At 45.9% G+C, this 25,935-nt stretch overlaps 1 protein-coding gene across 1 annotated transcript in view; it reads right to left on the reverse strand.

Moving 5' to 3' along the window:
• Positions 1 to 25,484, reverse strand: part of SMAD6 (SMAD family member 6) — a 74,566-nt gene extending 49,082 nt beyond the window's left edge. Inside the window, exons 1-3 of the mRNA XM_044980724.1 lie at positions 23,789 to 25,484; positions 16,123 to 16,179; positions 13,646 to 13,723 (exon numbers count right to left, since the gene is read on the reverse strand). Coding sequence (XP_044836659.1) covers positions 13,646 to 13,723; positions 16,123 to 16,179; positions 23,789 to 24,593 — 940 coding nt within the window. The 5' untranslated portion in view covers positions 24,594 to 25,484. The remainder of the gene's footprint in view (positions 1 to 13,645; positions 13,724 to 16,122; positions 16,180 to 23,788) is intronic.
• Between the last annotated feature and the right edge of the window lie 451 nt (positions 25,485 to 25,935).

Here is a 25,935-nt window from a genome sequence, read left to right on the forward strand (position 1 = left end):
CATTTATTTTTAAATAAACTTGTTTATTTCCTGATGTTTCCTTTTTAAGTGTGATGCTTAGGTGCTTGGAGAAAGGAGGGCTATGATTATTCTGCAATTCAAGGTCAAACATCTTTACTACTCAATGAAACAGAGACAAAAACATAGTTTATCTGGGTGTTGTGCTTACTCAGAGAACTTCTACGTGGAAAACATTCTCACTCACTACTAAAACCCGCTTCCAATTCCAGGTAAGAGGGGGAGGAAGGGTAACTGTTTGTCTTTTTTGCAAAATGACCAGTGAACCTTCACTTCACTAAGCTACTTAAATGGGAAAGTCAGTCCTCAAATATTGCCTGTCTCGGCTCGTTCACCTGTCCAAGCCAATGTCTTTCTGATTAGACAAATCAGCTTTGTTGAAAAACAAAGTGCTCTTGGAGTTACTGTTTCGGGCTGTCTGCAAATTCAGACAGGCATTGCTGCACCAGTTCGCAGTGAGTTCTGGTTTGGAAGGCTTCCTTTGCAAACGTAAGGGTTAGAGAATGGATTTCTTTGTAAATCACACATGAGATTCTGCAGCACAATGATGCAGCAATTTAAAAATTATCTGGAATTATGTGGCAATGTACCCATGATTGCATCCTGCATGGTCCCTGGGCATCCCATTTAAATCAAACGGAGCTACACGTGAATGTCTGAATGTAGAAGTGTGGTCTGCGGGGTAGCTCTGATATAGTGGATTTAGCCCAGGCAATGAGTGATGAGACCTAGCTCTGAGTGCCAATTCTACCACTGACTGTTTATTTGACCCTGGAAAAGTCATTTCTTGGTGTCTCGTTTTCCCATTTTTTAAATGGAGACAATGGTGATTTTTCACTTTTGTAAAATGCCGTAAGATCTATAGAGAAGTGCAAGCATGGCCCTGTGGTTAAGGGACTGGGCTGGGACTCAGGAGATCTCCACTCAATTCCCAGCTCTGTGACAGATTTCCTGGGTGACCCTGAACAAATCACTTACTCTCTCAGTGCCTGGGTACCACATCTGTAAAAGTGGGGTAGGAATCCTTTTCTCCTAATCTTCAGCTGTCTTCTCTATTTAGACGTAAGCTCTTCGGGTCAGGGTTTGTACAGGACCTAACGCAACGGGGCCCTGATCTTGATTGAGGCTTCTAAACACCATTGTATTAGTGCTACTACGGTCACTTACCCTACAACATGTGCAGCCCACACAGATTCCACTCTTGGTGCACATGCGGCCCCATGCGCACGAGATCAGATTCTTTTTTAACAGAAATGTCCACTGAGGCCCCGCACTCTGGGAGCTGTTGCAACTACCATAGCAGGGCAGCCTCTGGCACCTCTCAGTTCCTTCGCCAATAAAGAATCCCGTATGTCAGGCTGCCGAATTAGCAGGGACACCTCTCAAAGAACCACAGTTACTGTAAGGTAAGTAACCATTCTTGTGTCTTAGAGTGACTGTCCATACAGATTCCACGCCTGATGATTAGGAAGCCATAACCCATGCTCAGAGGCAGGAAAGAGGAGTTCTGTTTAAATATCAACTCAAGGACCATTCTACTGACATCTTCATCTGCTCTAGCAGCCTGCCACAAGGCACAGCAAGTAGTGAAAGTAGGGACTGAACTCCAGGTCACCGCCCTATGTATCTCAGTCAATGGGACGATATTCAACGAAGCTGAGGATGCCGCCTGGGTTGAGTTAGACTTTCTGCAACCCACTGAGATAGTTTTGGCAAGGATATCAGCTGCCCTCTCATTTGTTCTGCAAATGCAACAAATAGTCTAGATGAGGCTCTAACTGACCCAGTCCTGTCTAAACGAAAGTACCAGGCTCTCACCACAGCCAGCACTGTGTTGTCATTGTTTGCAGTGCACATCCAGAACGTACACAGTTCCAGCAAATGGAGGGTCATCCTCTTGTCTCTCAGCTGGCCAAGATTGGGAAGTCCAGTATCAGTCCCACAGCTAAATCAGCTAGTGCCGAGAACTGTCTTGGTGTTGATGAAGCTGTCCGTGCCATCTGCACCCAAGCCACCTTAGTTGTTGGTGCCAATAAAATGGGCATGGATATTTTCAGTGCCACTCAGTGCTGAAGTAGGTTCTGCTGCATGAGAGGCACCAGGGGCAACACAATCATTGCTGCGTGATGTGACTACCTGTGCCGATTTCCAAGACTCTGCCTTGAGGCTCTTTGATGTCGGAACTTTGGGGAAGAACTTTCGTCTCCTGCCTGGGGAGGGAGATCTGTGCATGCCCTGGTCTCTGGAGCATTGCTTCTGATGGCCTTATCCTGGCCCAGCGCTCAAGTGGTGGAACAGTGAAGCTACTGAGCGTCCTGTGAGCACAGAATAACATCATGGTTGGGGGGAGGGGGGCACCAGGGAGTGTAACTGACCAGGTGGGGGGGGGGGCAGTTCTCTCCAGTTGCTTGCCTGGATTGGAAGATATCTGCATTCATCCTTCTCAGAGATGAAGCCTTTTGCGCGCTTCGAGAGGATCTGCACAATGAACAGCGCTCAGAAACACGCCCTTCTCCTAGCCATGAGAGGCAGGGCGAGTGCCCGTTATTTATGGCAGTGCTGTGTCGAGGATGGACTAATCTCGAACCCTGGAGACTTAACTTGGACCATTTTGGGCATATGTTTGGGGGAGTCTATACTTTGCACAAGGGGGTGAGGGGAACAAGAAAACGTATCAAAGACCTTAAGTAGCTAGGCAAGAGAACTTATCTAGTGAACTGACCACCAGCTAACAGTAACTCGGATACTGTAGGGTTCTGTCTCACAGCCACCATCACTAACAAGGAACCGAGAGATGGGTGAGGCCACTCCACCCTTTATAACCTTGGCTACAGCGGTCGCAAGGGCTCCCAAGAGGCAGGTGTGGCCCCAACAGACTCATAGACTTTAAGGTCAGATGGGACCATTATGATCATCTAGTCTGACCTCCTGCACAATGCAGGCCACAGAATCTCATGAACCCACTCCTGTAACAAACCCCTAACCCATGTCTGAGTTACTGAAGTCCTCAAATCGTGGTTTAAAGACCTCAAGGTGCAGAGAATCCTCCAGCAAGTGACCCATGCCCCATGCTGCAGAGGAAGGCGAAAAACCTCCAGGGCCTCTGCCAATCTGCCCTGGAGGAAAATTCCTTCCCGACCCCAAATATGGTGATCAGTTAAACCCTGAGCATGTGGGCAAGACTCACCAGCCAGCACCCAGGAAAGAATTCTCTGTAGTAACTCAGATCCCACCCCATCTAACATCTCATCACAGACCACTGGGCATATTTACCTGCTAATAATCAAAGATGAATTAATTGCCAAAATTAGGCTATCCCGTCATACCATCCCCTCCATAAACTTATCAAGCTTAGTCTTGAAGCCAGATATGTCTTTTGCCCCCACTACTCCCCTTGGAAGGCCCCAGAACTTCACTCCTCTAATGGTTAAAAACCTTCCTCTAATTTCAAGTCTAAACTTCCTAGTGTCCAGTTTATATCCATTCGTTGTGTCCACATTGGTACTAAGCTTAAATAATTCCTCTCCCTCCCTGATATTTATCCCTCTGATATATTTATAAAGAGCAATCATATCCCCCCTCAGCCTTCTTTTGGTTAGGCTAAACAAGCCAAGCTCTTTGAGTCTCCTTTCAGAAGACAGGTTTTCCATTCCTCGGACCATCCCAGTAGCCCTTCTCTGTACCTGTTCTAGTTTGAATTCATCCTTCTTAAACATGGGAGACCAGAACTGCACACAACTGCAGACACTGCTGTTCAGAAAGAATCCGGTCTCGCGTGCATAGGGCACATGCACACCTACTGTGCAATCCGTGTGGGGAACTATTATCATCATAGTTTGGCCCTAGAGTACAAAAGCATTGATTAAAGAACCTCCTCCAGGCAGGGAAAGTGTCTTTTATTTCCCTGTAAAGCACCAGGCATGGCTACAGTATGGCCTTATGACAGTGCGCAGGGAAAAAGATGCCAAGTGGACATGGGTCCTACAATATACAGGTCCATGCCATGGTCTTCCTCCAGCTGCCCCTCTCTGCTCCACTGAAATGAAGCTGGGAAGAATGCTACTCTTGGCTGAGTTCCCTTTCCAGCCTTTCAGCAAGAAGGATGTGGTGCAAGCGCTCACGGTCTCTGCATACCTGATTGTGATGTCACAGCCAGGGAAATTTGCCCTCATCCTAGCCTGGAAAATGTCCTTCTCAGGAAGCCAATATGATTCTGTGATTACTTCCTTTTGGCCATGTAAAAGGCAGCTGAGCTGAGAACAACAAACTTTACTTGATGTTAGCAAGAGCTGGAGAATTAACTGATTTCATTATACACAAGTATCTCAGTGCATCCACAATGGAATATTCTGAAGGCTCTGCACACTTGACATGTTTATTTCCCACTGGCTACTAACACAGCTCTATTTAGGTTTTATTTCAAAGAGGAGAAGGCTGCGGGTAGGCCCATAACCAGGTAGGCTTTTTAATGAACAGGCATAACTCACCTCAGAAATTCTTCAGCAATTGCTGAGCTGTTGGCTGAATTTCTTCTCCATTCAGACGCCTGACACTAAGGCCTACATTTCCCAAGTGAGTCTCCACTCAGGGTTTGATCTTGCGCCCACTGAAATCAATGGGAATTTTCTCACTGATGTCAACAGGAGAAGGCCCTAATTATTCACCTGCAAGTCTTGTGTGAATAGTTACATGCATGCACAAATGACGGCAGACACAAATACATGGGTTTGGGGGTTTTTTGGCGCCCCAATCGGTGATGTGTTGCAATATTTAAATGTAGTAACAACTGTGCACAGGAATTTATCTTCTGCAGTCTGCTATAGATTATAGGGCATATAACATTCAACTTGATCTTGGGAGCTTTTCCTTCCATTTGCAAATCATACACCAGCTTATATTCATTAAGTCCAATGGTTCTGGACAATGTTTTCAGCAGCACATTAACTTGGCGCTGGTGGACCATCCTATATTATATTATATTCCTTATTCCTACACTAATATAGTGGGCTCTCTTTCTATGTTACTAAAAGTCAACCAAGCTGCACAGTCTATTGCTGTTTTTTCAGCCTTCTCTTAAAAAACAAATGTCATTCATAAAGTTATCATCTAGGCCACCTAAGAGGCAGGTACAATTCTAAACCCAATCCAGACGCCCATCAGTGTCTTCCCTTAAACCTGTTGGCTTTTGGTGTATTTAATGTCAATCCAGAAAGACTTTAAACTTTTGCTGTAAAATAAACTACAACACCTGGATTTCCCTGCCACCTGTGTGTTCCAAAATATTATACTTGCCATATCACAGACTTTCCATAACTTTCCTTTCAAAGATTAATTAGTTATCTGAACAGTGATTCACCTTGTTGAATGCAAGTGTTGGCTTTGATGTCAATTCCAGACAGGGTAAAAATTTTGTATTAATAAAAACAAAGTGAAGGTACCTTACTGTTTTGGGTTGGGTTTTTTCAACTTACTGGGAAATGATATTGCTCAATCATACTCTGTGATTTTAATTTAAAGGTTTATAGAGCTCTGTGGGCCATATGGGGAAAGAAGCCAAGAATTATTTTCTAAAGTAAACTGGAAAATAGATGCACTTTATTTCCCGTTGGCAAACTAGGACTATGGAGGGAAAATATTTAATATAAAAACATCTGACAAAGCACCTCCAGGATGTATTTTTTTGCATCAAAGTAGCTGCTCTTGGCAATGAACACACTACCCTGACAAGAAAACTTGTTAGCCGAGCCCTGATTGTTATAGACTGCTCAGAGTGAGGAGACATGCCAACTAACCTGAAGTTAAATATGAAAGAAAAAGGAAAAACATTACAGGCGCAAATAAACATCTGTCTACGATTAACCTGGACGCACAGACATGCACTGGCTTTTTCAAAATGAACTTGGTGTCTTTTTTTAAAAATGATGCAATAATTTTACTATTTCAGACCCTGATCCTGCAAATGCAGACTACGCACTTGCATGGAACCCCAATGACATCAAAGGGGCCCTGAGCACAGCAGGCTGTCGTACATGGTAAATTGCAGGATCAAGGCCTAACACAGGGAGCAGTGACTGTTGCCTACACAAAGTAATGGAGAGCCTGGTGCAAAGAATGATTTCATCTATTGCCACAATCCCAAATACAGAGTGAAACGACAGCAAGAGGCAGAACCAAACCGCAGAAACAAATGTTTCACCCCCAACAAAAAATTCACCCCCGGTTTAATTTATGTGAAAAATAATATCGGGTTTTCTATTAACAGATAATTTCACAATCTCTCTTCAAAACTGGAAAGGTTAATGTTTGCCCAGTTTCCACACACATCCGCCTCACATATTTAGAGGCTTTTCTTTTTTTCATATTCCTAACAGAGGAGATCTTCATAAATTTCCTTCTTAGCACAAATCCTGGCAGTCTTTTGGGAGGGGTGGGGAGTGGAAAGGGGGTATTCATTTCTCCGGTCAGTTGGGACTCAAAATATGTTCTCTTACATTCATCTTAACTGCTTGCTGAAAGCAGAAAATACCATCCCCATTGCTTTGTGCTAAAGGCATTGCCTGAGGATTGTTTAGAGTTGCAGTTCAGGGGTGTACGCCTTCTTGATCACTAGGACAATTCCATTTCTATAGCCTCCCTTCTTCTGCTGCCCCATTCGCACCCCCACCTACGTGTCACCCCCATCCTCAAACAAATGCACTGGCTTCCCAGCCATTGACAGGGCTAGATCAAAACCGCCCTCATATTTGAAAACCCTCCACGGATTTCCTCCAAGCTGCTTCATAGCCAGTCTCTCTCTATTCCATTCCTTGTTCCTCTGCTAGGTTAGCACTGGCCTCCCCTCTCTGTCCCTCCACATTAGTGCAGGGTGAATAATTTGTAACAAACCATTTATTTGACAACTTTCACCTCTTCTCTTTGGGAGCCGTCTGCAAACAGAGCTGTATTTTCTAGACTCTACCCCTTATTCAAAATGTTCATTAATTTCCACAAATAATTCTTTGTCTGGTGCGAGCATTTGACATTCGAGCTGGTCTGGGCGGAGGCAGGGAGGCCACATGGTGAGCTTTCTGCGCCCTCGAATAAGGATTCTGATGTGAACAGCCATGATCCCAAAGCTGAAATCTGCTTTTCACTAATATGCTCACAGTACTAATAGTCACTATTTCAGATACACTTTCCCGCCAGCACACGCAGCGTCAGTGGGACACAAACTCATCAGGGGTGGGAACGCAGCAGAAGTGAATAATTTTAAAATCCGGATGAACACTTGCGGAAATTTTTCTGTTGCATTTGCCCTGCTCTGCTCCACAACATCTGCCATTATTAGCGCGAGAGCCTTCTCCTTTTCAGCTCCTGCCATTTGCAGCCGCTTTCCTGTCCATCTCCCCATCCACTGCCTCTCCATTTCATTACAAGTCTCGGCCCAGAACTCATCTTTTCTCCCGTTCCTGTAGCTCTTATCTTCCCCCTTTGCTTTTACGCAGGATTTAACTCAAGACCCTTTGACGTACAGTACTTGACACCACAAGGTGCTCAGTGCCTCCTGAGTCAGAATATTGACCCCAAAAGTCCACACAAGAATACGGACTCCAACCAGGAGCCTGATGGCATGCAACGTTTTGCAGGATGGGGCCCACAGGTTATGCAGGATGGCCTGGTACAAAATAAAACTGAACTGCATTGCATCAGTATGAATCGTTACACGTGTAACACACACACCCTACAAAGAGAATAAAATTTCCCTTTGGACAATATTGACACCCAGGGTTAGCACTTTGCAGCAAACACTTGATTCTCAAAGGAACTTCCATAAGCACAACACAAAGATTTATACAGGCCCCGATTAAGAGAGAAATAACGGACTGGCACGTAGCGACACATGAGACGAGTTGTGGGGACTAGCTGCTCATGCTGAGAGAAAACGGCCTTCACAGAATCTTGGCACTGACTCTTGCATGGAACTAGGCACCACCCATTACTCCTTGAACAGTTTCAGTGTGCGCACACGCCGACCGACCTCCGTCCGGCACGGTGTGCGCGCACGCCCACCGACCGACCGACCTCCGTCCGGCACGGTGTGTGCGCACGCCCACCGACCGACCGACCTCCGTCCAGCACGGTGTGCGCACGCCCACCGACCGACCGACCTCCGTCCGGCACGGTGTGTGCACACCGGGTTAAATGTCCCATGGCCCCCTGCACAGGAGTGAATTTCACCCATAGTTACTACAAAGCTGATGCCAGCCTGTTTCTGCATCTAATATTTATGACCTTCTACTGTTGTTCCAAAAGGAATCTAGCATCCCAATACCTCTGCTTGCTCCTGAAGCCCCAAAGGGGCTCCAGGCTTTAGTCTATCATAAATAATACTGAAGACAATAATATTTTTCACCTTCCACCCAAGCAGATCAATATGTTTTCAAATCATTCATGAACCTAGGAGGTCCCTGTGAAGTATACGTGATTAGCCCAATTTTATAGATGAAGAAACTGAGGCATGGAAAAGTGAAAGGGAATTTGAACGTCACTGACAGCGCCAGGAATAAAAACCAGGAGTCCTGATTCCCAACCCCACTAGATGATATTCGCTAGCCTGGGAAGCCAAATTAAAGCTTAAAAAGGACTGAAATGTCAGAAGTCCCAAGCACCGCGAGCCGCTGAACTGGGCTCAGAGCTTCTGAATGGGGATATTCACATGGAGATGATGGAGGGGACAATGCTCAGCTCCTAGGAGTGGGAGTGGGGTTATCTGTCACGTGACCTAGCTAGGCGCATGTCATCAAGCTGGCTGGCTCCACTCAAAGCACTGGGGAAAGAACGGGGCTATGGTGAGTACTCAAGAGTAAGCTCCAAATGGGACCCATCTGGAGTGGTACCTGAGCCGTTGGAACCCCTGCTGAAGTTCCTGCAAGTTACAGACGCTCAGCCTCATTCAGGATTCGGGCCACTGGGAACTTAGTCAGATGATGGAATGAGAACTCAGTGCAGACTCGGCCCGTTAGGAACTCAGATTTGCTGTTGAAATACTAGAGATGCAAAGCTCTAGAGAAGGAGACTGGAAATCTGCAGCATGCACAGTACTAGGGATAATACCCGCCCCCAGTCGCTACTTTTCATACAGCATATAACCGTCCGGACTCCAGGAGGAGCTGACACCCCCACTAAATTAGAACGGAGGGTCACTGCTCCCATGAATTTATTACAGCTGGCTAGCTGGACAGACATTGCGCTGATGTACAGCCTACTGTGTGCTTGGGAGTGGACAGTAATGAAGTGCCAGGCTACGGGGGTTTGAACAGCTGGCTGTACAGGAGAAGGCATCCCTCAGTGCTCAGGGGAGCAAATTCCATTGCCCCATGGACCATTCTACACAGCGCCTACTGCAAGGCACGGCTCCATCTCCTTGAGCGTGTCACGGCAGTAAAGAACCAGTTTCCACAACAGCGCAGCCCTCTAAATGCCAGGCAAGTCTAACGGGTACAACAGCTTCTTGGCATTTCAAACAGGAGCCAACTGTCTGGGAAAAAAACTACTACTAATGTTCCATCAATGATGAGTCACGGGGCTGAGGTTTTGATTTTGGGCTGTTGGTGTTTTTTGTCCTTTGAACTAGCAGGCCCCACCTTCTCCCCGTGGGACTGCAAGGAGCCCAGGGGTGAACATCGCAGCACTGCGGACCCAGTCTGGAGGTTTGCTCTCTGCAGTCAGCTAGGGTGGGATGCTGCTCAGCTCCGGTACACAGTGTTGCACGCACAAGTGCAAGGTAAATAGTAGTGAGCAGGGCATTAACGAGAATAGTGCTGCACAGCTGCCAAGCTCCCCATGACTAGTAGCAGGAGAGCAAGTCTGGGGCTGGGGGCGGGAAAGAAGCTTGAGAAAATAGCACTGTCACGCCCATCCCTATTCTGCCCTTTGACTTGCAAGTAAGAGAGTGGGCAAGGAGAACGTCTGCTGCTGAATACGGAAGATTGCACGTTGTTAGCGTTTGACTTCACTTGTGTTCATACTTAGCATCCGCTCACACGTGCACTGGAGCATGAGCAGCCAGCACACCCTGCCGTGTATCACATAACGACTCCAAGGCCCACAGCTGGGTACTGCTCACACTGAGCGGTTCTACTAGCAACACTTACATCATTCTTACCAAAGTTTCGACCTGGCTCATCACTGGACCAACCACACGCCCCTTCTCACGACTGAGCCATGGGTCACTCTGCACGTGCGTGCATGCGCGCAGATAAGGACTTGATTCTGAAAATCACTGAGCACTCTGGTTCTGATCCAAAAAGGCACTTAAGTATATGCTTAATTTAAGCATGTGTACAAGTCTCTCTGATGTTCTCAGGCCATTGCAGCATTAAGACCTATTTGTCCTGTCCCCCTACCCGCTTAAACACAGGCCTACAACAATCAGCAGTAATAATATATAGCAGGGGAAATAACTCCAACGAGGAAAATATGTGGCCTCTCTTTATACTCCCTAACCCTAAATCTGCTGCTGCTTGAACTAAGAGACTGGAGACTTTGGAACCAAACATTCGTATTTGCCTTTTCTGAGAAATCCTAATCTTCAAAACCTGTCATATCTTATCCAGAAACCAGAAGCAGCAGCTCAGGCTCCAGACTACGCTGCCTTTACGGGTTGCTTGCTCATGGGAGAGTACACTTGGTACAGCGTTATCCCGGAATAAAAGATTTACTTTACTGACCAAAATGTTTTAAGTCCCAGCTGAGGGAGGGTCCAGGGATTCCACTGTTGTGTGCATTTGCACAGAACAAAAGTGTTAACATTCTGCACAATACATTTAAGAAGCTTTCCTTTATAGCTTGTAAATGTCTCTGTTTTTTCCAATGCAATCTTAAAAAGGCTTTTGGTAAAGAGAAAAGATAAGATTAGCTTTTGGGTGTCCTTTTCTGGGCTATGATTAAGCCACCCATACTTTGCAATTTTCATAGTGGATTTGCTGGTTCATTAGAGACTTTTCAAGATTCCAATACTGTCTCATGAAAATAAGGCCAAGTTCAAAAGGAGAGGGGTTTTGTTTTGATTTACAGAGATAACCATTTGACTTCTTGCTAAAACTTCCTGGCTAGAAGTTCATCAGCTAAACTAACAACAGTGAAGAATGGACCTCTTTGTTACCCAGAAACTGAATTTTGTGGCTTTAGTCGGAAAAGCATTTTTGGTGATCAAAGCTAAAGTATCAAAATAGTAGTGGCTTGATGCTAGATCCAAAGTTTTCTTATTTTTGGAACAGGAGTTAAATGCACACTTCAGTTTCTTAGATACACGGAGAAGGCATGGCAGACATAAGTTTTATATATCATTGCATATATGTAAGTTGCACCAGAAACTAAACAGACCAAAATATGGCACTTACATTGTTCTAAGTTACGTTTTTCACTTCCTGGTTGACAACATGCATGGGTTAACTTCAATGAAACTCTTTTCCTCTATCTGTGATCATGGCCACTGGAAGAAAATAAATTGCCTAGCCCCAGACTCTTATTAAGAGTTGCAACATTTGAAACTACACAATGGGAGAGAAGGTATCCAATTTCAGTGCAACCCTGGTCACCTTATCATTATGTTGTTCAAGTAAAAGCTAAAATCTCTCTTCTACTGCGGAAAACCTTCCAGACGTCCAACTCAGATAACACAGTAACTAAACCAACACCATCCATAGGAGCTCTGTTTCTAAAATTCTGCGGCTACAATTAACAGTTATTATCAAATTGCCATAAAAGCTAGGGACAGCAGGAGCATTATGAACTTGTACACAGCACAAGAATTTGTTAGAAATTGCAAACATATATTTATTACAATGAAATTCAAAACAATCCCAACTCCCCGCTATCAAGTTTTCCCCTGCTATGGACAATTGACAAAAGGCACATTGGATTCAGTATGTCAAAACACCAAGACGTATTCAACTGCACCAAAAGAATCCTAAAGGGCAATGAAAATGAAAAATGTATAAGGGAGAAGAGCTCTACCAACACTATGTGCCTCTTCAAAATGCCATGTGGTATGGAATGGCCTAAGAAATACATCACTCTCCCAAAGCTTGTGATAAACTCTTTGACAAGATAAAAGGAATAGGGCGAAGAGGCAGTCTCCTGACACTACTATACAGGCGATAGCACCTCAACTGATATTTTGATCATTCAGTCCCCTAGAGGGCGCCACAATTCTCTGATGATCTTTAAGCATGTCTGTAATCCCAATAACCAGCAAAATGGGGATTAGGAAAACAAAGGGACAAGAAAGCTCATACCTTTTGGTGTATTTAAAAATTGAGCCTTGTCACTGAACGAAACAAACAAGACTAATCTCGAGTACTGCACTACATGTGAGCTGCATTAACAGCCACTACCAAAACTCATTCAAAGGAGCTGTATCTTTCCAATATGTAATTGTTCAGGTGTGATAAAACAGTACTACTAGGCAAAGGAGCCAGAAGGACTAGAGCAGCAGCGCCCAGACGTTATTGGTTCATGAACCACTGGTTTAAAAACTGCTGTGAATGGATGGAACATCAAGCTCACGTATCGGTATGGCTTGGGAACACCTGCACTAGAGGATATACCGCATAGGCCAAGGAATGGGCAAGTTGACCGAACAGACATGAATTCTATGATTCTGTGAACCGTTACAAAAGAACGCTCAAAGGCTGCTCGCTATGTCAGTGCATGTGCCATTGGTAGAACAAGAAAGGTTCGCCAGCCATTCCGCCAACATTTTATCCCTGCTGTCTGAGGTTCACCATCAACTGTAATACGTCATCGTTGGCATGAAAACTAGGTCTGAGCCTGTGAACAGTGCCCCTCCCACCCCAGATTTACAAGCTGAAAGAACAGTGCGGCCCACCACTCCACTGCCGTAAGGGGAGTTACACCAGGGATGAATTACATGGAATTTTACCCTGGTTCCTGTCCAAAGCAGCTTACAATCTAAGTCTCCATGCCTACACATCTTGCCAGCGAGTCAACCTCTCGGCCTACGTTAAGCCCCATTAAAATCAATGAGGTTCTGTACAGATGGTGGGCAGCCAATTCCAGAAGACTGGCCTATGGGCCTGATTTTGCAAACTCTTGCTCACTGGCTTCAACAGGACCGTACGGGATAGTAAATTCTGCTCACCTGAGCAAGCGTTTGCACACTAAATCCTGAAACACAACAGTTAATTCATGCTCTAAATATTCACCAGGGACAGTATAAAAAACTCCATTAAATCTGAACTGCCCGTTCATTCTTTTTATTATAAAATATTTGGCGCTTAGAAACCATTCTTAACTCACCCTCCTGTGTCAAGGTCTGAGTAGGATCTTTTAACAGTGGGTGATTTTATCACTCTCCCGAGTAGGAATGGAGTTCCTGCCCTAACTCCCAATCTCCTTGCTTTTCCAAGCGTGCGTCAGACAATTAACAACATTTTAATACAGCTTGGAGTTTGCGAATAGCTCTATTCAACCAACCAACTTGAACAGCCCCTTTGATTTTTTTCTGTTTTCCCTGAGAATCTCACATACAGAACTACATTTAATTCTGCTTTTCTGCTAAAACCTGCAAGTACAGCTCCAACCCAATAACCATTCAACTGCGGCTGTGTTAACGTCTGCCAACCTGAGAATTCTCCAGGGGTGGTGTTTGGTGAGTTAGTAGCCTCTGTTTCAGTGTAAGACAACGTGGAATCTGACAGATCTGGAAAACAGAAGGAGAACATTTAGTACTTTTGTGCCACAAGCGCTGTGCACCCGCTCACGGACATACTGTGCCACTTTGCATGCCCACACCTTCCAGAGTGAAACTTCTGCTGACCCAGGGCAGAAAGTAAGTGCTTCACTTCTCTTCTCTGACATGCAAAAATGAAAAGTTTCAATTGCTTCGACCACAAAAATAACTACAGTTCAGTTGATTAAACAAGTAGAAACTTGGTGCATACTGGATAAAGTTACGTTAAGCCTCTAAACAATTCATAGTTACTATACTTAATTATCACCATTAAAATTCTTGAAGCTGTTTATTCTTGCTTCTTTCCTTCCTTCCTCTTTGCTGAAGCTAAGGAAACTTTGTTTTAACAAGTTAAGAGTCCTTGTTATTCTCTCTTGCTTGCCCCTTTAATTAAGCGCTCAAATGTTTGCTCACAGATTATTTTTTCAGTCAAATAAACCCATGAAGTACATCTCACTGTTTTCCATACCTGCAGCACAAGTAGCTTCTAAAAGGAATTAATTTTGAGCTTATTTTTGTTATGTAATGTCAACTTAGACGACCAGCCCTTTCATTTTCCGGGACACTCTTATGGCTGGACCTCTGGTGTGAACCATTAGCCATGACGCATACTATCCTCATCTGCAAAACACTGTGAGTTACTTCTCCGGGTGAGATTGTGCCTCTCAGCAAGGGGTGGCAAATGCACTGCACCACCCCAAGTGTATTCCCAGGAAGCATGGTGACTCAGAAACACCCTGCCAGGAGACAGCTCCCTCCCTAATTCTCTTGCTCTGGGGGTTAGTAATTTGCTGCTGGCCCAGACCATCAGGGAATTATGAAACTTCCCACACCAGCTCAGCTGGCACTGCCCACCCCTCCCTGCCCTCCTGCTCCAGGATGTAGAGCAGTGGTGGGCAGCCTGCAGCCCATCAGGGTAAGCTGCTGGCGGGCTGTGTGCAGCCCATGGGCACCAGGTTCCCACCACTGATGCAGAGAGTACCAGGCGCACAACATCCATGTGCTCCTGCACAGCCCGGCCCAAGATCTGAATAGCCTGCGCAAAGGGGGGAAAGGAGGTTCTCCTTTCCCATTAGGCCTCTGCATAGTTGCCCTGTGTGTGCCATGGTCCAGCCTTCGGCTTTTGTTGGGACTTTTTTGCTTGCTCGGTTTTCTTGTTAGCTTGTTCTGGGGTTTTTAGAAAAGATCAAAGGCGCCATTTTGAAATCTTTACTCAGTCCTTTGGGTCCGACTCTACCTCCTGTATGACCCCACAATTCCCAGTCTGGTGTTCCTGGGTGCACCTCTCTAAACCCCTTAGAGACCTCAGAGTAATGTATTTGCCAAGTGTGTCCTTATCTAGTTGGCAAATTCTGAATGTTTCCTCATCCCGCCCTCTCTGTGATGAACATGTCTCTCTCTTTGTGTACTTCCTCTTTTGTGAACCAGCATTACTGACCAGGGGAGAACTGGAGGGGTAAGATACCACTCAAAGTGACTATCACTGGAAGAATCTGGCCCACTGCCTACAGAGTCTCTCAAAAAAAACCACATCAACTTCCCCCCTTTGAGGTGCACGTGTTACTTCCTATTTACCTGGATACCGTGAAAGCCAGGGCAGAATTTGGCACGGCATCTACTAAGGGAATATATGCTTTGGAAGGCATTTGCTATTGAATTTTGCCAATTTTAAAGTAGGTCACATTTTATGCCTCACTGTGACCAGATTTATTTCAATGATACTTTTAAAAGTCGGAATAATTCATTGGAAAAAATGAAATTCCATTCAAATGTTTTACAGTATGGAGCTTAAAGAGCTCGTGTCTCAGTTTAATAAACACCAGACTAATAATGCTTAGCTCTTACGTAGCACTCTTCATCTCGAGATCTTAAAGAACTTAACAGTGAAAGTATAATCTTCCCTATCTTACAGGGTGATAGGCCCCAGGTCAGAGAAGCAGGACAGTTACAGAGCTGGGGATAGATCCCAGGAGTTCTGACCCCCCACTCCAGTCTGCAATCCAATCTAGTATCCAATAAAAAAATTAAGTCTGATAACCAGTCATTACATCTTCATTACTAATGACAGTGTTTCACCTGAATGCAGATTATTCTGAAAAATACAGATGTAGCAAAGAATGTGTATTAATATATAAAACCATGGGTAATAAAGATATGATAACAAAACATACAGAATGTTTTATTTTTATTCATATATTTCTGATAACTTGTCAGCTGATGCTTGTTCAGAATTAGTGATGACCTCCACATTCCTACATTTCGACATTTGCCTTATACACCAGGCTGGAAATGACCCCAGTAGAAAACAATACAAAGTTTTGGTTATGAACTGTGAATGTCCTAAGAGTTTGTAAAGAGAAAATACTTACCCAGTGGCTTTTGCTCGTCATGAGGAGACAGCCGAGAATAAGGAGGCGGGGGAGATTCTGAAAAAACAAGACCTCATATTAGTGCAATATTAGGTTAAAAGTTCAAACCCTCAAGTTTTCCCTCCTAAGAAGTAATATTTTGGTGGTAAGGTAAATCCCCATTTTATAACATGGCAGAAAAGTCATATGCAAATAACTCAGCTGGTGGTTTTTGGTGCCCAAGTTAACACACCTGTAAGGGGTTTCCAAAAATGCTGAGCACCCACGCTCTGGAAATCAGGCGCCTTTAGGTTAGGGCATCTCCAAAAATCCAGTTACCCAAAATCATCAGTCCCTTTTGAAAAGCCTGGCTTTTATCACCAGGTCATCTGTCTAAAATAGTCCTGTTTCAAAACATAAACATGGGTTTACCAAGAATTCACTGGATATTGTGTCAAAGACTAAGAAACTGCATAGCATAAATAAAAAGGCACTATCTTAGGACATAAAAGAAAACATTACGACCAGATTCTGATCTCATTCACAGCAACGTAAATTACGCAATTTAGGTCAGTCCCTATAACTTCCTAGATAGAATAAAAGGTCCGTAGTAATAGCCTACCATAATGGCATGTTATCCAATCTAGCAACACTACACTAGCCTTGATTCAACAAAGTACTTAAGCATGTGCTTAGCTTTAAACAGGAGTAGATCTACTGACAGTTGACTTAAAGTTGAGCATGTGCTTAAATGCTTTTTTGAATCAGGGCCACCTACGTAGCTGTTGGACCACTTGCATAGATAAGGACTACTCAAGACAATAATGGCTGTACGATAATGCCCTTTAATTGGTCAGACTTTTCTTTAATGGATCAGGCTTGAATAATGAGACTATAGCAGTAGGGATATTCTACCTACCACCTGACCAAGATGGTGACGGTGACTGTGAAATGCTCAGAGATTAGAGAGGCTACAAAAAGAGAAAACCCAGTGATAGGGGATTTCAACTATCTCCATATTGACTGTCACCTCAGGACCGAATGAAAAGATAACATTTTTAGACCCATTAATGATTGCTTTCTGGAGCAGCCAGTTCTGGAACCCACGAGGGGCAAGTCTTGATTCAGTCCTAAGTGGCACACAGGATGTGCCCCAGGAGGTGAACAGAGCTGAACCTCATGGTAATAGCAACCATAATGTAATTTAATTTAACATCCTTGTAGGGAGGAAAATACCAAAGAAACACACCACATTTAACTTCAAAAAGGGGAGGCTAGTTAAAAAGAAATTAAAAGGAACAGTCACAGTGTGAAATGCCTGCAAACTGCATGGCTATTTCTTAAAAACACCATAAGAGAGTCAAACTATATGTATACCCCAAACTTAAAAAAAAACAGAGGACCACAAAAATTGCTACCATGGCTAAACAACAGAGTAAAAAACAAGTCTTTTAAAAATTGTAAGTCAGATCCTACTGAGGAAAATACAAAGGAACATAAACTCTGGCAAGTAAAGTGTAAAAGTATAATCAGACAGGCCAAAAAGAATTTGAAGAGCAGCTAGCAAAAGACATAAAAACTAACAGCAAAATTGTTTTTAAGGACATCAGAATCAGGAAGCCTGCCAACAATCAGTGGGGCCACTTGAAGATGAAGTGCTCAAGGAGCACTCAAGGAAGACAAGGCCATTGCAGAGAAGCTAAATGAATTCTTTACACCGAAGAGGATGTGAGGGAGATTCCCACACCTGAGCCTTTCTTTTTAAGTGACAAATCGAGGAACTGTCCCAGACTAAGGTGTCAATAGAGGAAGTTTTGAAACAAGTTGATCCATTAAACAGTAGTAAGTCAACACAGCCGGATGGGATTCACCCAAGAGTTCTGAAGGAATTCAGACATGAAAACACAGAACTATTAACTGTGGTATTTAACCTATCACTTAAATCAGCCTCTGTACCAGATGACTGGCGGACAGTTAATATAATGCTGATTTTTTTAAAAGGCTCCAGAGGCGATCCTGACAATTACAGGCAGGTAAGCCGAACCTCAGCACCAGGCAAATTGGTTGAAACTATAGTAAAGAACAGAATTGTCACACACAATATGTTGGAGAAGAGTCAACATGGCTTTTATAAAAGGAACTCATGCCTTGCCAATCTATCTGAATTCTCTGAGGGGTCAACAAACATGTGGACAAGCATGATCCAGTAGATATAGTGTACTTGGACCTTTAGAAAGGTTTTGACAAGGTCCTTCACAAAAGGCTCTTAAACAAAGTAAGCAGTCATGGGATAGGAGGGAAGGCCCTCTCATGGATCAGTAACTGGTTAAAAGATACAAAACAAAGGCCAGGAATAAATGGTCAGTTTTCACAGTGGAGAGAGGTAAATAGCAGGGTCCCCCAAGGATCTGCAGTGGGACCAGTGCTGTTCAACATATTCATAAGTGATCTGGAAAAAAGGGTAAACAATGAGGTCAGATAATATAAAATTACTCAAGATAGTTAGGTCCAAAGCAGACTGCAAAGAATTACAAAGGGATCTCATAAAACTGAGTGACTGGGGCAACAAAATGCCAGATGAACTTCAGTGTTGATAAATGCAAAATAAAGCACATTGGAAAACATAATCCCAACCATCCAGACAAAAGGATGGGATTTAAACTAGGTGTTACCGCTCAAGAAAGAGATCCTGGAGTCATTGTGGGTAGTTCTCTGGAAACATCTGCCCAATGTGCAGCAGCAATCAAAAAAGCGAACAGAATGTGAGGAACCATTAGGACAGGGATAGAAAATATCATAATGACATTATATAAATCCATGGTACATCCACACCTTGAATACTGCGTGCAGTTCTGGTCAATCCATCTCAAAAAATATATTAGAACTGGAAAAGGTACAGAGACGGGCAACAAAAATGACTAGGGGTATGGAACAGCATCCATTGGAGGATTAAAAAGACTGGCACTGTTCAGCTTAGAAAAGAGAAGACTAATGGGGGATATGATAGAAGTTTAGAAAATCACGAATGGTGAGGAGAAACTGGGTGTCATTTACCCATTCACATAACACAAGAATTAGGGGGTCACCCATCTAAATTAATAGAGAGGAGGTTTAAAAACAAAGGAAGTTTTTCTTCACGTGATGCACAGTCAACCTGTGGGACTCGCTGCCGATGTTGTGACAGTCAAAAGTATATCTGGGTTCACAAAAGAATTAGGTAAGTTCACAGAGGTCCATTAATGGCTATCCGCCAAGATAGTCAGGAACACAGCCTCATGCGCTAGGTATCCCTAGACCTCTGACTGCCAGAGGCTTGGACTGCATGACAGGGGATGGATCACTTGATAAACTGACCCACAAGGGTCATTCTTATGTTCTTTCGTTTTTTTGTTATATAAATTTGCTTTCAAGAATGTAACATTCTAAAATGTGAGAGCCAAGTGCTGTTGGCAGGGTCATATCAGTTAATTCCCGTTAAGCAGAAATTCCCACTGGCTTCAATGAGGAGTTCTGCTTAAAATTCAATGGCCTGACGTTCCCCCCACCCCGATTATTGAGATTAGCATGTGTTCTTCAGTTTTCTAGAGTGACCTGAAAACAAACGGTGTTGGCAACACAATGACTCCCTCACCTATCTGCAGCTCAGTTTGGATTACTTTATTAATAACCTCAATCTCCACAGCGTGATGGTTTTGATTTGGACTGCAGTCATTTACTGCTTCTGCAGAGAGGAAAGGTCCCACATCTTGAAATGGGCACCAGTAACCATAATAAAACAAGAGCACACAATTCTCTTACTCTGCTCCAGTGCACAGGCTCTGCACAGCCAAGACCACTTTCTCCCAAGTATTTAAGAGCTTCAAAGCACAAAAAAAAGTAGCCAACATTCCAGACTGTGGTGATTCTGAAGGAATGGGATCTAATTGCATTAGTTGTGTCTGCAAAATGTACCTCTTATATTCTAAAAACAGACCTATCACTGCACTAGATTTCCTCTGTCATAGCACAGATCGCATGTTCACACCCTTCTGCTAGTTACACTGTAAACCTAGTGATAAAGGGTTGGGTATACGATGGTGAGGTGAACACACACGACAGAATCTAGAGTAGGCAGATAGACAAAGGGCATCAAGGCCAGATCCAACTCTTACTGATTCTCATTTCCAGATTGCCCTCAAAGGGAGCAAAATCCAGCCCCAAGTGGGTGGGTCCCAACACAAATTGGCAGTATGAAAATGATAAAAAAGACAGTTAAGAGCTGTGCTGTTTCTTTGTGGTTTTAATTCTTACATTGTTTGGAAAGCTTTTACATAGAAAAGGAACTTGTAAATTTCTACAGATGTAGCCTTCTCGAAGGTAAATGTAAATACACATCTGCTACAATTAAAATGTGATTTCAGGTTCAGGCACCTAATAATTTTCTGGGGAAAGCACTGCATTAGTTCTCTGCATAAAATACGGTCGTTTCTTACCAAAAAAAATGGCACAGAACGAAACAGGATTTCTGCTTGCAAAATAAATAAATAAAATAAAAGCTCTTCTCAAGAAAAAGGAACATTAACATGATATTTAATGTCCTTCGGGATTTCTGTTCATAACAAAACTAAAACAGCATTTATGCATGAGCTAATGAACCTCAAGAAACTTCACACTACGTGAAAGTTAAGAATTTTCTTTGGTCAGGACTTTCCATCTTGGGATCTCTTTCATTCTTCTATTCTCACCCTGTATTTTTACACAGAAAATGGATAACTAACCTCCATTATTTAGGGTGGGCTATTTGGTTCACTCTGCCAGGTTTTCTTTGCACTAAAACAGCGATCACAAAGGAGTATGTGCTTTCCCCCACCCATAAAGCCTAAGCTGGCTGGAAGAAGTTAAAAAAGGGGTCACTGCAGCTTTAAGAAAGGCAGCAGTAATTGCCTAGATCCCCAGTCAGTCAGATAAACAGCTAGTCAGACTGGCGCCAGCAATATGCAAACTGCATATTATCACCACTTCTTCACCTAAATAGCAGAGGGGGACCCTCCGTAGGAAAAAAGGGCTTTTTAAGCACAACTTGAAACTGATCTCAATTCAAAGGGGATAATGCCGGGCCAAATAAAAGAAAAGTTTTTGTCTCTTTAATTCCTGTATTCTTTGCTTCAGCAAACCTATGTTTTTCTAGCCTGCCTTCTACAGTCACTTAGAAGCTGTGTCTCCTTTAGTGTGATTTAGATAATAGTCATTTTGTGACTATAATTACAGCAAAATAACAAATGGGGAAGCAAAGAGACTGGGGTTCACTCCTAGACCATGGAGGCTTTTGGGAGAAGGGGCTTTAACAACATCAGTTGTATTCGTGATTAAAGTATTTCTAAAAAATGTCCATCCACAGACATGAAACATGTCTCCGATCTGTTGGGTGCAAGGCAGGCACCTTTTAAATGAGCACAGCCATCTCCAAAGCACTGATCTCAGCAAATACACCGCCCTGGAAGTTTTCCTGCTGTCTCAAAATGGGGGGAGGGCAAAGACGAGGGGGGGGCACTCTTTCAGATGTCTTTTTAAAAGCATGTTTGGAGAAGGAGCCCAAGGAAAAGTCCAGTTTGTCTCCCTCAATGACAGAAATTACACAGAGCCTTATCAAGCCACGCATCAATGAGTGCCAGCTATGTGCGCAATGCAACCAGAGCCCAGCCGCCTTCTGAAAGGGGGGCTGCCGGCTCCCTTTGGGGAGGGCTGGCTCGAAAAGGGGTGACGGGCACGGGGTATGGGACCTTCTCCAGCTTTGGGAGCCCTGGGGCCTCTTTGATCCTCCCCCCTTGTTTATAAATCCCTCATCCTCACACAGGCAAACTCCAGTGCTGGGGGTTAATTCATTCCGGGGAGCTGCCTGGCCGGCTGTGTAATGCCTAAAAGTGAACAGCAAACGGAGTAGATCAAAGCTACAAACTCATCATGGGTTTTGCCTCGTGTAGGGTCTATTGCCCCAACTGGCTGCTACCTCTCCCTCCCTGCCTAAACACACACATGCTACTGGGCCAGCTGTGCCCCTGGGGGACAAAAACAACAGATCTCGGCAAGTAGGTGGAGCAGCACCAGGGGAGCAGGTGAAATGGGCCTCAGCAAGATCCCAGAGCTTGCCACGTTTGCCCCGGGCCAGCAGAACTCACTTGCCTGTTGTGTCATGTGGCTTGTGCAGACCAGCAGGGTGCAGGGGGGCTGGGGCTGAGACCTATTACTGGTGCCCTGGGTGGCTTCTGTGGAGCTCACAATTTTAGCAGCAGCAGCAATTGAGAGCAGCCTTCTTCCTCCCTCTGCACTAGTGCCTCCTACCGGCCTTTGCACAAGGGAAAGAAGCGCCCCTGCCAGACTAGAAGGGAGACGGAGGCTGCAGGGGGGGTGTCTATGCCGGGCTGCCTGAAAATGCACACGCAGTTCCAGTGCACTGAGGCATTCTCAAACTCCTTGAATGGGTGGGAAAATACGATTCATAACATCAACTGGCTGGCTGCGTATTAAGAGTGTTTCCTTGACTCCACTTGGAAACAATGGTGCAATTCACAGACTACACCAAAGCAGAGAGGATCGGGAGGAAGTTCAGACTTGACATACAGACACAGGTACAACATGCTATGCGCACGGGAAAAGGTTCTGCGCCTTCCTAAAACCCAGTCCAGCAAGGCTAGGGCTAAACAGCTACTACACAGAAAGTGTCAAGGCGTTTAACTGCAAGAGGTTTGGAGATCCCACACCAGACACTGCACTGCACTGCTGAGCACTCTCCCATTGTGGATTATCAACAGCTCCATTTCAACACAGGCTTCTAAAACGTATGTGATGGGCTCCAAAGAGCGTTATATCATCTTAAACCTAAACCAGGCTACAAATAATCTTAAAACAGAAAATGATGCTCCTGGTGTTGCTAGAACTAAAATATTCCTTCCCACTTTCGTGTTGGTTGTTTGAAACACCTAACTCACCAATCAGACCATCTTTCCTTTTTATGAAAAAAACAAACTCCTGGGGCTGAATAGTTCCTGATGGCTGCCTACACAGAAAACTACTATCTAATCCAAAAAGGGGACTGAAATAGGAGCAAAAAGGTGGTGGTGCCAATTTTCTCGGCTTTAGGGCTTTTGGCTTGCATAGGCCTTTATGCATCTTTGCATCTTCCCCTTAACTCTCAAGCCTACATAGGCTTTAGGTCCTTAATGCACCAGTGAGAGGCATTTTGGATCGAGGTCTTCTTAAAGGGCATCAGATTCAAGTGCAAATTATTGCGGCTCTGACAGATTTTGCTCATGGTTAAAACAAAACAAAACAAAACAAAAACCCTGCAAAGAATTGTACTTGGGGGGTGGGGTGGAAGAGGACAGACACGAATAAAAACTGACCCAGCCCTGCAGCCCTAGCCAGCCCGCCAGGTGCACCCGGGTTGAGCAACCATCTGTATTCAAACTCGCATCGTACGGAGCGATTAATCCAAGCGGGGGCTTTAGAGGAGGGCTCCCCAGCACCTGGCTTCGAAGTCGGGCTCTCTCCGAGCCATTCCCCGCAGCTGGACCGGGCGCGATCCCTGCTCTCAGGCTGGGGCCTGGCAGGCTTAGGGCTCCCAGACCGGGTGGGTGTGAAATGTCTCCCAGCCCCCCCCGGGGGACCCCCCCGCCCCCGCTCCCCAGAGCTCGGCGGGGCCGCGCCTTACCTGGCCCGCAGAGCCTGCTGAAGTGGTAGGGGTTGCAGCAGACCGTGGGGCTGTCGGCCAGCCCGAAGCTCCGGCACTCGCACAGCGGCTTCAGCTCCGCCGGGTGCTGCAGGTCCGGCCAGCGGAACAGCCTGCCCAGGAGCAGCTGCGGGGGCGCCGCCTGGCCCCCCAGGCGCAGCTCGGCGCGGGAGACCAGGACGCAGCCGCTGGGCAGCCCCCCTCGGGACTCCACCGCCTCCACCAGGCTGTCCAGCGCCCGCTCCTTCAGCCGCTTCAGCAGCGCGTAGGTGACGGGCTTGAGCTCCTGCTCCAGCAGCAGCAGCCGGGACCGCGCCTCGCGGCTGCGGGGCTCCGGGGGGGCTCGCGGCGGGAAGCCGCCAGCCCGCCGCGCCCTGTCCCGGGAGGAGGCGCCCGCGGGCCTGGGGCTGCCGGGCTCCCGCTCCTGGAAGAGGCAGCAAGTCACTGTTTCGCATTCGCTCTCCTGCGCCCGCCACGGGCTCGCCTCTTCCCCGTCCTCCTGCTGCTGCCGCCGCTGCCCGGGGGGGCCGCCCCGGGGCCCGTCCCGCTCCGCCGTGGGGCTCCCCCGGCCCGGCTCCCAGGCGCGCAGCTCCGCGGGCTCCCTCGCCAGGGTGCGGGTTACCGGGCGGATTTCCGAGGAGGGGTTTTTCTCCGGGGTTTTGCTGCGGCTGGTGCCCGCACCGTGCTCATGGCTCTGCCTGGCGCTCCCATCTGCCCCTTCCCTGTCCGGGATGACGCGGCTTCTCCAAAGTCGCCGCACAAGACCTGAGCGTTTGGACCTGAACATACGACAGCTCGGAGCTGGTAATCGTGGGGGTGGGGGGTTGGCTTTTTATTTGATGCCCGCTCCTTCCCCGGCGCAAGCCCCGCGACCGCCACCACGCATGGAGCGGCGGCCCCTCGCAGCGCCGTGCAAAAGCCTTGCACAGCGAATCGCCGATAGATTGCAACAGGGCTGCAACATGGGGGAGACTGCGGGGAGGGGAGGAAGAAAGGGCCGAGAAGGCGCCGCGGGGGGCTACATCGACGCACACTGGGGGGGTCGCCTGCCAACGCTCCCTTGCAGCGGCTGGCCCGGGAAACGCGCAGGAGATGCCCTACATCGACTAGCAATTTACAGCCAAAGATAAAGCAGCCGGAGGGTCACAGGCAGAGGCGCCTGCTGCTTCTCAAACAAAAATCCTTCCTTGAAAACTAGCCCCATCAACTGTGTTTCTTTGCCATTAAACCAGTAAAAGGGGAGAGGTGGCAAATCCGAAACGGCTGCTCTGGATCAGTAAACTTGCACCAGGTCCTAGACTTGGAGTTATTTCCCTTTAAAAAAACAAAACCAAACCCACGCACGTTTCAACACATGAATGGAAATTGTAAATATCCCGGAGAGAGCGGCTGGAAATCCTTAATTAAAGGAAAACAAAACACACACAAAATCCAATCCACTATCCTGCACGTTGGAACGCCTGGAATATGGTCCTGGAGCAGCCCCCACCCCAGAAAGTGACTTCTGCTGGCTGTGTTGCGATGGGGTCTGTTTAAACAGCACTGAGCCTTTCTTTCTTCCCCCCTTCTCCCTCTCGCTCTCCCTCGCTCTCTCTTTTTTGTTCTTCTAAAACACACACAGGGCCCCCTAGGAGAGAACTGGAGTCATTGGCTGCCTCCCATCATGTGCCAGTCTAGACACTTTGGCGGCTCTCTGCTGCACTGATTGTTGCGCAAACAAGGTTTCAAGTTTCTTAACTCTTAAAGGAAAACACGTCCCTTGCAAAGGCGCAGGCACGGGGGAAGGGTTTGTGGGGGCATGTTCGTGCCCCGGCGGCGTGACAGCCACCCCCCCCGCCCTTCTCACACAGTGACCGTTTGCTAAAAGATGGACCCCGAGCAAAAACGTTAGGGGAAATTTGAGGACTAAAAAAAGTGCTTGCAGGTCGAGGGAAAACGCTTCAGCTGAACTCGGGTGTCAGGAGTGATGTGCGGTGTGTGGCGCATCTGGTCTTGCAAATGCTGGTAAATGCGAAGTCATATTTATAGCATCCACAACCCCTCATTTTTTAATTGTATAAAAAGCAGTGCCTTGCACATGCCATCCTTAATCACTGGCGGCTGAAGACGTCTTTGATCTTGCTTGGCAA

Source organism: Mauremys mutica, chromosome 11, assembly GCF_020497125.1.
Source record: "Mauremys mutica isolate MM-2020 ecotype Southern chromosome 11, ASM2049712v1, whole genome shotgun sequence".
Lineage (NCBI taxonomy): Eukaryota > Metazoa > Chordata > Testudines > Geoemydidae > Mauremys > Mauremys mutica.